Source organism: Agelaius phoeniceus, chromosome 1, assembly GCF_051311805.1.
Source record: "Agelaius phoeniceus isolate bAgePho1 chromosome 1, bAgePho1.hap1, whole genome shotgun sequence".
Lineage (NCBI taxonomy): Eukaryota > Metazoa > Chordata > Aves > Passeriformes > Icteridae > Agelaius > Agelaius phoeniceus.
The window spans coordinates 48,387,135-48,401,017 of record NC_135265.1 but is presented as its reverse complement, the minus strand read 5'-3'; the positions used below and the strand labels follow the sequence as shown (position 1 = coordinate 48,401,017).

The window sequence follows — 13,883 nt, the reverse complement described above, 5'->3', positions numbered from 1 at the left end:
TCATTAGTAGGTATAAGTGCATTTGTGAGTGTACAATAGACATCTTAGATTTCTTTCCTCATATGATGGCAGACAACAGTCAGGTGCACTCATAGGTTCACATCACAAGGATCTTACATTGCTTTCACCTCTCTGTACTTTACTGCAAGTTTTGCCTATGTTTTGTTTGCCCTTGTTGCATCGAGTGTACGGTTTTGAGCTTCCTTAGCATAAAGTGTGAACAAATTCAGTGGATAAATCAATCTGAATACTGGAGCTGTATCAAGTTGTGCATCTTAAAATAGCAGTCCCATTGAATAAGTCTATGAGTAAGCAGCTCCCACAAGCATGTGCTGCATTTGCTGTGTACTAGGAGTGTAGGACCCAGCTGGAATCAGAAGGCAACGTCAGACATTTCTGAAGGAGCTTCTAGAAAGAATATGTCTGGAAGGACAGTCAGTTGGAGTCACTTGGTCAGTGAAATTGTTTGGTCAGGAGATACTCAGCCAGCTAAGAGTCATTAAGTGGGGAGGGAAGGCTGACCTTGCCACTCTGAAGGACCTGAAGCTGTGCCAAATTATGCAGAGTTAGTTAAGGACTCTCGTTCGTAGCTTTCATAGTTCATCAGTGATTCTTTGTTGTCATAGAGAAGTGGTGGAAAGATGGTGTGAATATCAGGAAGGAACCAAATAAAACCAATGTTAAAACAAGCGTGTGTATATATATATATATATATATATATACATATTTAAAATCCAAATGCAGATATACACATCTATATTTTTATATGCATCTATATGTATGTTTTTATATGCAGATATACACATCTATATTTTTATATGTGTGTATGTGTTGGAATTTTGCAATGTTAGCTTCTGACAGATACAGAGATCAATAAAATGGGTCACTGCTCTTCCAAACTGTACACATTGCAGAGCTTGTTGATGCTAATATTCCTATAAAGATACTCCTCTGTGTGCAAGACACTGCAGTGTTTTTGATCAAGTGACTTTGACATTACCTCTGAAGACATGACCACATAAATCGGAAATTATCTGGAAGTAATGTTCCGTTAAAGCTGAAATACAAGATGCATGTCCCCTTTAATTCTGGCTCGTAACAATGGGTATAGATCCATTTGGACTGTGGAACTGTGTCATTTAAGCTGTATTCCACAGTGTGGCTCATCTAAACATCACAATTTGTCCCTATGTTCCCTCATCTTGCTACAAGTGCCAGCTGCACTGATAGCCTCCAGAAATTTTTTCGTGACAGAATAGCTTGTCTTTTTCCCTGCTGTCTTTTCAGACAGACTTGCAAGATAAGATGTCTTTAAGGTCAGAACTGCTAGAGGTACACTATACATATATATATATATATATAAAATTATATAATTCTATATGTGTGTGTGCAGCATTTTTGTCATGAGGTATTCAGTAATGTTTTTCTCAACTGACCTTTCCATGTTATGCTTTTCATCGACAAATGTGACAAAGCTTGCTCGGAGATGAAGCAGAAAGCTGGGACAGGTGGCCCTTTAGCATCCCTCCTCTGTGCCTTCTGCTGCTATTGCTGTTGGCATCCTCTTGCTACAGCCAGGAGCTGGTATGACCTAAAAAAACCTTCACGCCATCCTGCAAAGGAAAAGGCTAGTGGGGAAGGAATAAAAAACAAAGTGGAGGCAGCAGATTCAGGGGTGACTGACTACCCAAGCACTCAGGTAAAAAGGACACCAGGGAGAAGCAGGCAGGAGATGAGAGAGATGGAGAGAAGGAATCCACTGGATGGAGCAAGAAGAGGAGGTAGATGTGTGAAATACACAAAGATAGCTGGATAGTTACTAATTTCATTGCTATGGCATCCAAGTATAAATAAAAGAGCACCTCTAGAAGGAGAATTAGGGTCGATGCAGCTAAATTTCTGGGAAGTTTCATTAAAATGGTACATTGACTTTATATTTTAGCAGCTCATCATTTCTTCATCATATCATTTCTTATCATTTCTGCCTATCATTTCTTCATCACCTGTGCTAATTATTTGTAGTGCTTGAACAGATTCACTGGTTTTTGGAGTTTTTTTCCTGTAATTGCCGTGTATCACAAGCAAATTCTAACCCATTAGGGATAGCTTTGTCTCTCTAAATTTAAAAGTGTTTATTCAGTTCCTGCAATTTGAGATTTGGAGACAAGCCTGCAAGTTCCAGATGCAATATTGTCAGCAAAATAGTTTAGAGGGTATTTTAGGTGAAACTTGGACATGTTGACAGAGCATATATCTTTTTGAATCTTCAAAGAATTTAAGTTAAAAGAGACATCAAATTTGTCAGCTAGGTAGAAGTGTGTTTCAGCACTGGCTCCTCATTAGCCAACTGAGAAAAATGACACCTCAGTCTTTTCATAACTGGTCTTAAGAGTACCTGGGTTTGACTGTGTGTGAGACAATAGAAAAAAAAATGAAAATATTTGCTTTAAATCCTTAATTTTGGTTTTTCAATAATTGCCTGTGAAGGCTGACATGAAAGCGGACAGAGCTATCTGAACAGTGTTTACTCAGTCTCGTGATTGCATACTTGCAAGTATGCATGTCTGTCTAAGAAAGATTTATGAAACTCAGTAAAACTTTTCCAGACAGGAGGCAGAAGGGGAATCCCTGAAGTACCAACAAGCTGTGATCCGTAGAATTTCCTCCACTGCTATCTGATGATACAGCCAGGTGTTACTGGACAGTGCTATGGAGGGAATCTCTCTGTGTAGAGCACATTGCAGATATGGATTTATTGATGAGACAAACATGGCAGATATTTAAGATACTCAACTAAAGCACCACACAACTTTCCAGCTCTCTTCTCCCTGGGAGATCACTACACTCCCATAATCTGTGTTAAGCATTATTGTGCTGGTAAATCACTTTCAATTAAATTGCTCTCTCCAATAAATGTTGACCATTTAAGAAAAGTAAATGCATTATTAACACAGTGAAATGTATTGATGTGTAATCTGACTTCAGTAGTCACCTTAGGTCTGCATGAAAAGTACAGAATCTTCCTACACCATGCCTACATTAATGGGTTACACAACCACGATTGCTAAGATAAAATAACTTGTTCCTATTTGATGTTCATTTTTAAAACACGCAGATTGTATTTCAAGGAGTGAAAGGTTTCACAAGCAAAGCAACAGATTGCACAACAAGTAAGGCGACAGGAGGGTGTAATATAAAGTTTGTCTTCTACTTTAAATTCTATTTACTACTTATCAGTGTATCATAACCATCAGTTACAGCCCTAAACCGTTGCCCTGATGCAATTCCTCCCTTCTTGTTACATGGGACATTCCCAAGCACAAGACCCGTCTCCCAGGGTGGCACATGTCCTGCTAAGCAGCCTTGTCCCATGCAGTCCTTCCTCTACCTGCCACAGATCCAGCAAATAATTACCAATCACAGCAACTATTACCAACTGCAGCGATGATGGTAGCTGATGATTATCAGAGGACTGCAGCCCTGGTCTGTGCGTGAGTGATGCTCGCTAGATTCCTGCAGAGGATGACACTAAAGCCTCGCCTATGCTGCTGACACTTGGGACCAGCCGTGCCGGTGGGATACAGCGCGCTGATGTTCCCGGGTGGCGTCGGCGGGGTGGCACACCGGGACACCGACAGCTGCACTACAGATCCCAGTGTGCAGCGCGTCTGCGCCCTGCCCCCCTCCAGCGCTCAGGCCCCGCGGAGCCCGCCGGGACTTGTAGTCTGCGGAGGCGGGCGGGCGGGGGCTCTGCCGGCGCGGCTCCCGCCTGCCGGCCCGGGGCCAGCCGCGCTCCCCGGATCCGCCGAGGCGGCGAGGCGGGTGCATCCCGCGGCGCCGGGCGCTGCCTCCCCGCCGCCTCCCCTCTGGGCTCCCCGCCCGGGAGCAGGGAGCCCCCGCGCAGGGGGCAGCCGGCGGGGCAGAGCGGCGGCGCTGCCCGGCGGAGCACCATGCTGGAGTCCATCTGTGTCACCGGTGAGCAGCGGGAGCAGGAGCGGGAGCGGGGGCGGCGCGGTCCCCGCCGCGCCCGGGGCAGCCGGCCGGCCGCCAGCGCTTCCCCGCCCAGCGAGCAGGCATCGCCCGGGCGGCGCCGCGGGTGTCGGTGGGGTGTCCCTGGGGACGGGGGAAGGGCTCCACACCTGCCTGGCTCCAGGAGCAGGAACCCCCCCGGTGTCCCTGGGGACGGGGGAAGGGCTGCACACCTGCCTGGCTCCAGGAGCAGGTGCCTCCGCGGGGAGTGGGGAGTGAGCGTGTCACCTGCGGGCCCTGCCCCGCGACACCGGGGAGTGCGGAGGTGACACCCGCTCCGCTGGAGCGGGGAGAATGAATGCAAGGGAGAATGCCAGAAAAACTACTGCTGGTTATATCTGGTGCTTACACGTTTTGGCTCTACCCTTTGCTGTGTTCTCAGAGAAGTTAACAAACCCTTATAGGATATGTGTATACAAATCTCTGTTATGACTGTATAACGATAATATAGGCAGGTTTGTGGTGCCACACAAAACTGGCTTCTTGTGCTGTGTACAATGCAGTTGATGCTTGAAAACAGATGTTTTCCTTGTTTAAATTTGACATCCTTTCTTGTGTCATTACTTCAGCTGGCTCAAGCCAATGTTACTTTTCCACGGGGAAATCTATCTATAAGAAATCTGCTGGAGGTGTCTTAATTCAATACCCTTGCAATCATAATTAAGATCTCTTACAGCTACTCTTTCTCTGCATAATTGATATGCTGTTCCATCTGTGCATGGATATGACTGGAATGTTACTTCTGATAATGGGAACAGAAATAAAGTTCCATGGGATCGATCAGAGCAACCCTGGAGATGTGCAATAGCCACTGCAATCTTAAAGGATGAGATTTTGTGAAAAATAGTTATTTTGAGTCCATATCCCTCCATCAAATATTCCTGACTGCACCTGTGTTGCAGTAGAAGCCAGGGACCTGCTTGGATGAGAGTTTCATCCTGTGCAGGTCTGCCTGTAAATCAGTGTTCTGTGATTATATCCTGAGTTTATTACATCAGTAGGAGTTTGTTGCTTGATTTCATTAGAGCCAAGTCTTCACTTTTATTGATTATTACTGTGCCCATGTAATTTAATTTGAAGGGCCCAAATTTGGAGTCAGTTACATAATACTGTATTTCAATATAGAAGTAAACGTGCAGGAAACTGCTTGCAAGTCAGTCCATACATTTGGGTTTTTTTGTTTGGTTTTTTTTTTTTTTTTTTTGGTAGAAGGAGTACATCTCAAATAGCATTGTCATTTTAAAGAAGAAAATCCAAACTGCCAATCATCCTTAAAAATGCATAGTTACTTATGAACACTGACAGCTAATTAATGAGATATACAAGTTGGCTGATATCTGAAACCTGCCCTTGGTTTTGGAGCTCAGAATTAAAAGCTGGATGACAGATAACACCTTTACAGGAGAAAAGTAAATAGGTGGATATTTTGGGAGGGGAGGAGAAAAAAGAGTCTTAGGTTAAATGTAAAAGTTCCCAATATTATACAGGCTCTAGTTAATAACTAAGATGCTTGTGAAATTAGAAAGTAACTCAATGTCAGTGTTTTTACAGAAACTCATTGCCTAATTCTGCTGTTAAACTGTGTTCAATCATAGACAAAGCTTCCAGTGTGTTCTAGTTCAAGTTGCCTGACAGCTTCTGTTCAAAACTGGTGTTTTTAAACTTTAAAGGGGTTTCCAGTGGTGAGGAAATAGAATATAGGATTGTGGGGAGATTCAGTTATGCCACAAACACAAGCCTGCAGTTTTTGGGAGGCAGTGGAACATTACAGGTTCGTATACAGCACTTTATGTATGCTTTCTTCAGAATATTCTTTCTATAGCCGTCTGCAGAGACAAGCCATAGTCTAGAGCCCATAAACTACAGGGGATTGTGAATCTATTCAAATTTTCTGAATATGGGAGATAAACATTTCTTTGTAATTCTTTACCTTTGTAAAGGTAGTTGTACCTTTGCACAGTGTATCAAAGGAACAATTTTACTTGTCACATCCGTGTAGTTGCTTCTCATCTCACAATTTCAAACTTAACTATTGCTTGTAGATAGATCACATACATTATTTGCATTCATATAAATCTGAAAATTGAAGTCAGCCTTGAAATGATTTCTGATTTTCAGCAAAAAGAAACTCAGCCATATTCTAACATGGTAATGGTAATCTTAAAAATGAAAGTAGTGGCTCAGACCATTACATCCCAAGGATAGGAGGAAGTTCTCCATGAACATGTTTGCTAACCACCTTAATCACACCTGGAGTTTGGACAGGGTTTGTTCACTGTGCATATGTAACCTGAGTGACAGCTGCTTGAAAACTGCAGGAGCTCTCTGCTATTTTAGAGCAAGGCTAGCCAGACAGGGATATCTGTGCCACAAATACCTGTCATTAACCTCATTCCACCTGTGGAACAGGTATTTAAGAAGCTGCTTGGATAGTAGCTGCCCTGTTGTCTAGAGGAAGGTATTATTTATACAGCATACTGCAAAGGCTAGAAAAATGCTTACGCTGGGATTTTACCATGCATATTATTGACTTATTAGCTCAATCCATTAGTTTCTAAAGGACAGAGACCAATAATATGACCTGGCTCCTAAATATAACATAAAAATCTAACTTTTTTTTCTAACAAATAACCTCTGACAAGATTAGGCAGTGTCTGCAGTGGCGCAAGGCTGCAGGCTAGTAACTGGGATGCAATTTATACATAGAATGTGTTTCATAAGTGCAGAATTGTCATGAAATTTGTGGTTCCCACATATTCTCTGTTAGCACTCATGGACTCCATCCCTTTTCTAGTACTGCCGTGACACTGGAATAGCTACTTGTGCATAAATGGAAGTTACAGATACAACTCCTCTTTCTGCAAAATTCTGTGGTATTTTGAACCGTTCTGTGACACGTAGTGCACTTGTGTCTGCAGGATGGAGTAAGTCCAGTACTGCCAGTTCCAACTGATCTCTTGACAATGAGGGGATTTTGGCTAGGGCACAACCTGCTCTCTTGTGAGATTCTTTAGACTCACAGGGGTAGTTGTCTTTGGCTGCCTGGCTGCCCTGATAGCCCAGCTTATAGGACAGCAGACATTGAACACCATTGCACTCAAGAGTGGTAGAGGTCTACTCTTTAAGCCCAAGACAGACCAAGTTGCCATTAACAGGAGGGCTTTCTGTTTTTGGGTATCCTAATTATGACAAAACGGGGACAGGCAGCCCTTCTGTCCCCTCCTTGCTTATCCCTTGCCATCACACTGCACTCCAAATGTGGCAGATTGTTGCATGTAATATTTCACCTGTGCCTCTAGGACCATGTTTTTATTAGTGTTGTTGCAGAAAGGAACAAGGTATAAATAAATGGAAGTAAATGTGATGGAGAGAATCTTTTAGGAAAAGACTATATTAGTTTTGTTCTGGGTTTTGGATTTTTTTTTTTTTGATTGCTGAAGGGCTTGTGGCTTTGTGACTGTTGAGTGTTAGGAAATGAGAACAATGAAAAGAATCCTGGTACAAAAATTACATGAGGGAGGTTCTCAAAGGTAACTAGAGCCCGGGGCATATGTTCTTTGACAATTTTCTACTGGAAAAACAGAAATAAGCCAGGAAATTCAGATTTGTACTTCTCAGAACACATGTAGCACATGTGGATGAGATACAAAAGATAAAACCTATGGGATCTGTAGCGTGATATCTGTATTCTGGTATGCAGCGTAGTGTTACACCATAACATGGTGGTTTTCAATTTGTCTTTTTCATGTCTTTTAGAAATAATCTCTCCAATGGTATCCAGAATTTAAAAGCTGGGAATTACTGCTAAGCAATCCATGCAATTAATCTGGGTTGATAATCCATTCCAACTGGCTACTTTATAGCAGCACAGTATCTCAGTACTTTTTGAAATACTGAAGCAGGTTTTCAGGAGGCAGTGAATTTGTTTTTGTGCAATGAATTTGTTTTATATTCAAAATACTAGACCTCATTTTCAATCACCAGGCATTGCTAATCAGTGGAAGCTCTTGGATATAGTAAGACAAGTTTCCTAGAAGACAATATATTCTTAATTTGGCTGATGCTGTCTGATTTACAGATGTGAGTTTAAAATATGTTATAGCTTAAACAAATATACTAGAGAAAGGATTTTAAATTTGGTGCTTTGCAACATGATTTTGACATAGTCTCAAATATTTTTTTCTCATTTATTTGGTAATGATGTTCAGAAGACTTGTACAAAATTTTGGAATAGCAGTTAAATGACTTCTGTGAAAACTGCTTTGTTGTCTATTATAATATTTCAAATGTGCCAGATTACCTGTTGATTCTAGGTTTCCAGCACAAATAGGCATGGAACAGTATCCTTTAGTCAGAAGAAAATTAAGGACAGCCACACTTAGTTTGGCAGCTGAAAAATCACTTTGCTACAAGATTGCGCTTATAAAGTAACTACAGATTGGGAACAACTATTTTTGATATCAGCCATGTGTATGTGAAACCTGCCAGTGCATGTTCAGCACTCAGCCACAATTTGTGACACTTCCAGGAGAATTCTGACTTAGGGCATTCAGTGATTGTCTACATATAAAAGCATTTATTACTGGCCAGCTGTACCTCTTAGCTCTAACAGCTTGCTGCCATGGGTTTTTGGTATTAGATTGACACAAGCTTTGGGGGAGGGAGGGAATGGGTGGTTTAAGGTCATTTTGAGTTGTTTCTTTGAATTAAATTGCTATTTTTTTTCTTTTTTATCACTTCTTAGATACTTGTGTGATATTAGTTCTAATTGTTCCTTTACAGCAGCAATTTAAGGCTTCTGTATTCTTTGTGGCTTTTAAGAACTGGTTAATAGAGAAGGTGAAGCATTAATGCCTCTAGTATCATGTTATTTCTTTGTCTATATTTTAAGAAGTAGCTGTGTAATTTCCAAGTCCAATTTTGTCTACCTAAGCAAAGTCATGTGCTCAGAAATTTAATATGTGTTCAGACATTCTGGAAACCTTAGTTTTCACTTACCCTTCTTAAACGTAAGGATTCTCATACTGTAGCAGTTGATACAGGTCTGAAGTCAGTCTCAAAGACCAGAAATACGAGCATGGTCATCCCATTCTGTTATCCAAAAAATGCATCTCTCTTATGTATTTAGTTTGAAGTTGTTCTCCTTGTGATGGGGAACTGTGGTTTCTAACCACGACAGCTCATGGGAGAGCAAGATAAGCCATGTAGGCAGGTTGTCACATATGTGATGAGAATAATCTGACAGAATTTGAACAGGAATGCCAAGGAGCACGCTCCTGTGCCAAGCATGGAAAGAGGATTCACAGACTTATGATGGAAGAAAACTGAGTTTGCATAGGATACACGTGTTTTAGTGAAGGGGAATAATCTAATGCTTCTACCTCTTTTCTTTCCAGTGGAGAAAACACCCTGGCTGCAGATCACTCATCACATGTTCATGCAAACTGGATCTCTGGTCTTTTTGGTTTTTAGGGCAGGATGTTCGGGAGAGCTGAGGAACAGAGGTTGATATGGAACTGACAGAGGTCCAATCCAACAGCATGAAATACATTGTCATGGTGCTTATGTTGGGAGCAAAACTGAATTTTATTGTGAAAATAAATCCGAAATTAAGCCGCTGTTGATTTTTTTTCCACCTTGGAGGGATTTAATGATCTCTTGCTGCTATTACCTTCAGAGTATAATTACTGTATGTAAAGTAATTACAGTTCAACTACATATAACTGGGGGATGAAGCTCAAATCCCTTTTGCAGGCTTTAATCATGCCACAGCTATATCTCCTGTTCTGTGAATCCTTTGATTTTAGGTACAGATGTAGGAAATATTTCTCTGTGGCACAACTTATTTGTATGTGTAGTTTCAGCTCACCTAATGTTCTGGGAGGAACGGGTTGTCAAGAGGAGGGGGTGGTTAGAACCAGTGAAGTGAGGTCACTTCTCTCTAACAAGCCAGCACAAATGTTAAATTCAGTTTTAATCCTCAATGACTTTTCTGTGCAGCCGGTCTGCACCAGGGACCAGTCTTCCCCAAAGGCTATGCCAGGGGTCAGAGCAAGAAAGGATGGTTCACTTTAATTAAAGAAACCTTATTTTGCTTCTTGCACTTAGTTTGATTATAATGTTTCTTTTCAAGTGTTTTTTTAAGCCAGCTGTTATGGTAGAACAACTTTGATTAGATGAAACACACACTGTCTTAAGGCTTTTCAGGAGTGTAACTAGCTGATCTCTCTTGCCTCTCCAAATATAGCTTATTGTCTGTATTAAGACTGAAACTGTATTAACACGTGAAACTGAAGTCTTTCAAACATATATTACTATCCATATACTGTTGAAAATTGTTTACAGTGCCTGGCCCTTTCCAATGTTCTCACCCTTTTCTGAGAGTAAACTCTGTGAATCAGATTTTGCAGGTGAGATCACACCAGACTGCTTGTATCACAGCACAGATCCCTGTGGGACTTCACTGTAAACACTGCTCACATGCTCCTATGCAGTTTCCTATGTTTTAAGTTATTCTTTGTCCTTACAGAAAGCCTTCCTTGCATGATAAAGATCAATCAGCTCAAAACTATTCATTTGTTAATGTAGCAGTAGATGTTCATGAAGTTCTGCAGTCTTTTTTTTAAACAACTAAGTTCTTACCTGCCAGCAGTGTAGTTGTGCATTGTGAAAAATGCATGTATTTTATGACTGCCTTTTTGCAAATACTAAAATGAATATTATATGTGTTGTGTTAGAAAGTAATGCTCTATTAATTCTCTTAAGTAGTGTGTTAAATATAGTTTTAGGTTATAAAAAATGTTAAAATAGAAACTATGCTATGTAGGATACTTTTTTTAAAGAAAGGACTTGCAGTGAGATAGCAGCCACAGTACACCTAAATCTTTCAGAGAAAAAGAATTTATTGCCCTCTCATCAGAAGAAATTAACTTCTTCCCACCTTGAAGGCGCTGTTAGGATTCAGAGGAAGAAGCTGACGATGACCAGACAGAATCCTGTATTTGAATGGAATTTGTGCATCATGTATGAAGTGTATGAATATGCAACAGGCTGTTGCTTTTAAGGGTTAATCCTTTGTTAACGGGTGCCCTTTTTCAGGCTCGTGCTGCCCAGAGAAAGGTACCTGGACGTCCGTAACTCTTTGTCTCTCTTGTCTCATATTGTCCTAATTCTAATTGTCCAAATTATTATTACTCTAATTGTATTACTATTTTTATAACCATTTTATTACTATTGAACTTTTAAAATTTTAAAAACAAGTGATTGGCATTTTTCACATGCCTGGAGATGCAGGCATAAAACACTCGTTTAGCTGGACCTTACAGGTCCCAGTCTAATTGTTCAAAAGTGATATACACATTCAGTTCTCCCCTTTGCCTAGATGTCAAGATTAATGTGATGTGACTGCAGTTAAGACATTTTGTGTTTCCTTTATGTTGCAGTTTTGAGTCCTTAACATTAGTTTCACTTTGTGAAAATCAAGTTTGTCCTCATTATTTCCTTTTTTTTCCCCTTAAATGCAGAAAAACTTCATTGGCCTAAGACAGAGCTTTCTAGGAAATCAGTCCTGAGTCTGGAAGTACACAAGCTGAACATTAATAATGAAAACAGCCTCCAGCATCCTACTTCTGGCATCCTTAAGGACATTTTTACAACAGGGACCAGTAGCTACAACGTCCTTCTGCAGAGCAAAGAGGAGAAAAAACACCACGCTCAGAAGCAGCCCTCCTCGCACCACAAGAAGCACCGGAGAGCCGCCGCCAAGCGCTCCTGCAGCCCGCGGGGCAGCCGCGGGAAGGCGCCGCTGTCGCTGCCGGGCGGGCGGCGCTGCGGGCCCCGGCAGCCGCCGCTGCTCAGCAATGGCCCCGCGGCCGCCGCCCTCGGCAGCGCCCCGGCCCCGCCGGCCCGGCCCCGGAGCAGAGCTAAGAAGCACTCCAGCCTCGCTAAGCCAAAGCAGGCCCCGGCCTCCAAAGGCCATGGGCAGCAGGGCGATGCCGCTGGGCAGAAGCTGTGTTTGCTGACTGCCATCAAGCCGTCCAACGTGGAGAAAGAGAAGGTGAAGTTTTTCGACTCGGATTTCACGTACAATCCTCAGTTTGAATATGAAAACCCTGCTCTGCCAAATGTGTTAGCTAAGCACAGCCATGCGTCCGACAGATTTCTTAAGCAGGTAGAGTTGCTTTTATTCCCCTCCATTTCCATTGATTATTTCTTCCTACACCTAGATGGTATTTGGCTTTGTTTGTAGCAAATAATTTCTCCTTATTCTCCCCTGTGTCACAGACATCTTTTATGAAAAATCCTTTCCTTAGGATTTTTTCTCCTGAGAAGCTGAGAGACCTCAGGAACAAAATGTAAATAATGGTTATCTGCTGCTGTGGAATGCAATAGGTGGGTCTGTGATTGGTCGCATGCGGTTGTTTCTAATTAATGGCCAATCACAGTCCAACTGGCTCGGATTCTCTCTCCGAGCCACAAGCCTTTGTTATTCATTCCTTCTTTTTCTATTCTTAGGATTTCATCAGAAGGCTAGCTTTCTTCTATTCTTTTAGTATGGTTTTAATTTAATATATATCATAAAATAATAAATCAAGCCTTCTGAAACATGGAGTCAGATCCTCATCTCTTCCCTCATCCTCAGACCCCTGTGGACGCTGTCACACCCCTGCTCTTTGAAACATGCATCAAAGATGAGAATGCACCACTAAAACTGAAATAAAATCTTTTTAATTAAAAAAAAAATGAAAACCTTTCTGAAATTTACAGGATTTTAAGGGATAAAGGCACAGTTCCTTCTAAATGAGTTTACGTGAAACATAATTTAAAGCAAGAAAGTTTTGTAGGCAATGAAGCAGCATCCAGTAGAGGAAAAATACAGTGCCTAAAGAGGCAGAGGAATAAGGCAGCATAGAAATCCTGCCAATCCTCTTGGTGACACAGGGATTGGGAGGGGATAGCAATTATTTGAGGTCATAGTTATTGGATAAGCACATGTTGATGTTCTTTGTTTTAATCAACTTTGAAAGGGTGTTTGGATATACATTAGACTCAATCAAGCAGCAGCCAAATTCCATCCCAGAGAGAGGTAAATTTTAAGAAGACAATTTTGGTTTTTCATAACTTACAGCCATACTGGTAACATAGCTACAGACATTCCCATACTGTGTAACTGTCCTGGCTTCCTACCTGAATGACCAAAAAACCTAAACAGCAAAAGCCCTGCTTTCAACTTTGGCCAAAGTGACAAAACCCAGTGCTTATCTGTACAGTAGCAGAAGCAGTATTCTTCCCACTTTCACTATTTTAAATGCTTTAGAAGATTTTTTTTTAATGGTTTAGATCTTATTTAGGTCTGAACAAGCTTTTCTAAACAGAGACTCTTACATATTCAAGTGATACTTAACTTGGGAAGACATCCTGCCATTCCATGAGTTTCACTTCTTTGCAATATGAATATTTCACTTAAAACTAAAATTCCTGGTGGCAAAGATACAAGAATTAAAAGGACTAGGGATTGTAAGAACTCATCCCTGACTTGTGAACAGACTGATTTTTTTTTCTTCTTCTAAACTGAAGAATGTACAAAAGTGTTGTTACCCATCATCATTGTATTGATAGTCTCCACTTTCACACTGAAAATATCTGTATATTTTAACAACTCAGTTTCTGGGTTTTCATTAAAAATTTATTTTCTTTATGAGAAAAGGGAACAGCTGTTCTATTCTTAAAATCATATTCCATACTTTCCAAACAATGAACTAAATTGCAATGACACAAATAAAACTGCTCCTTGACTAGAGCTTTAATTAGGTTCTCCTTTGATTTTTTTAGCAATATTAGCAACATAGATGACA

General features: G+C 41.2%; 1 protein-coding gene across 1 annotated transcript in view; it reads left to right on the top strand.

Moving 5' to 3' along the window:
- Nucleotides 1-3,738: 3,738 nt before the first annotated feature.
- The window catches only part of MATCAP2 (microtubule associated tyrosine carboxypeptidase 2), a 28,429-nt gene continuing 18,284 nt past the window's right edge, over nucleotides 3,739-13,883 (top strand). The window contains exons 1-2 of the mRNA XM_054643836.2: nucleotides 3,739-3,975; nucleotides 11,553-12,199. Coding sequence (XP_054499811.1) covers nucleotides 3,951-3,975; nucleotides 11,553-12,199 — 672 coding nt within the window. The 5' untranslated portion in view covers nucleotides 3,739-3,950. The remainder of the gene's footprint in view (nucleotides 3,976-11,552; nucleotides 12,200-13,883) is intronic.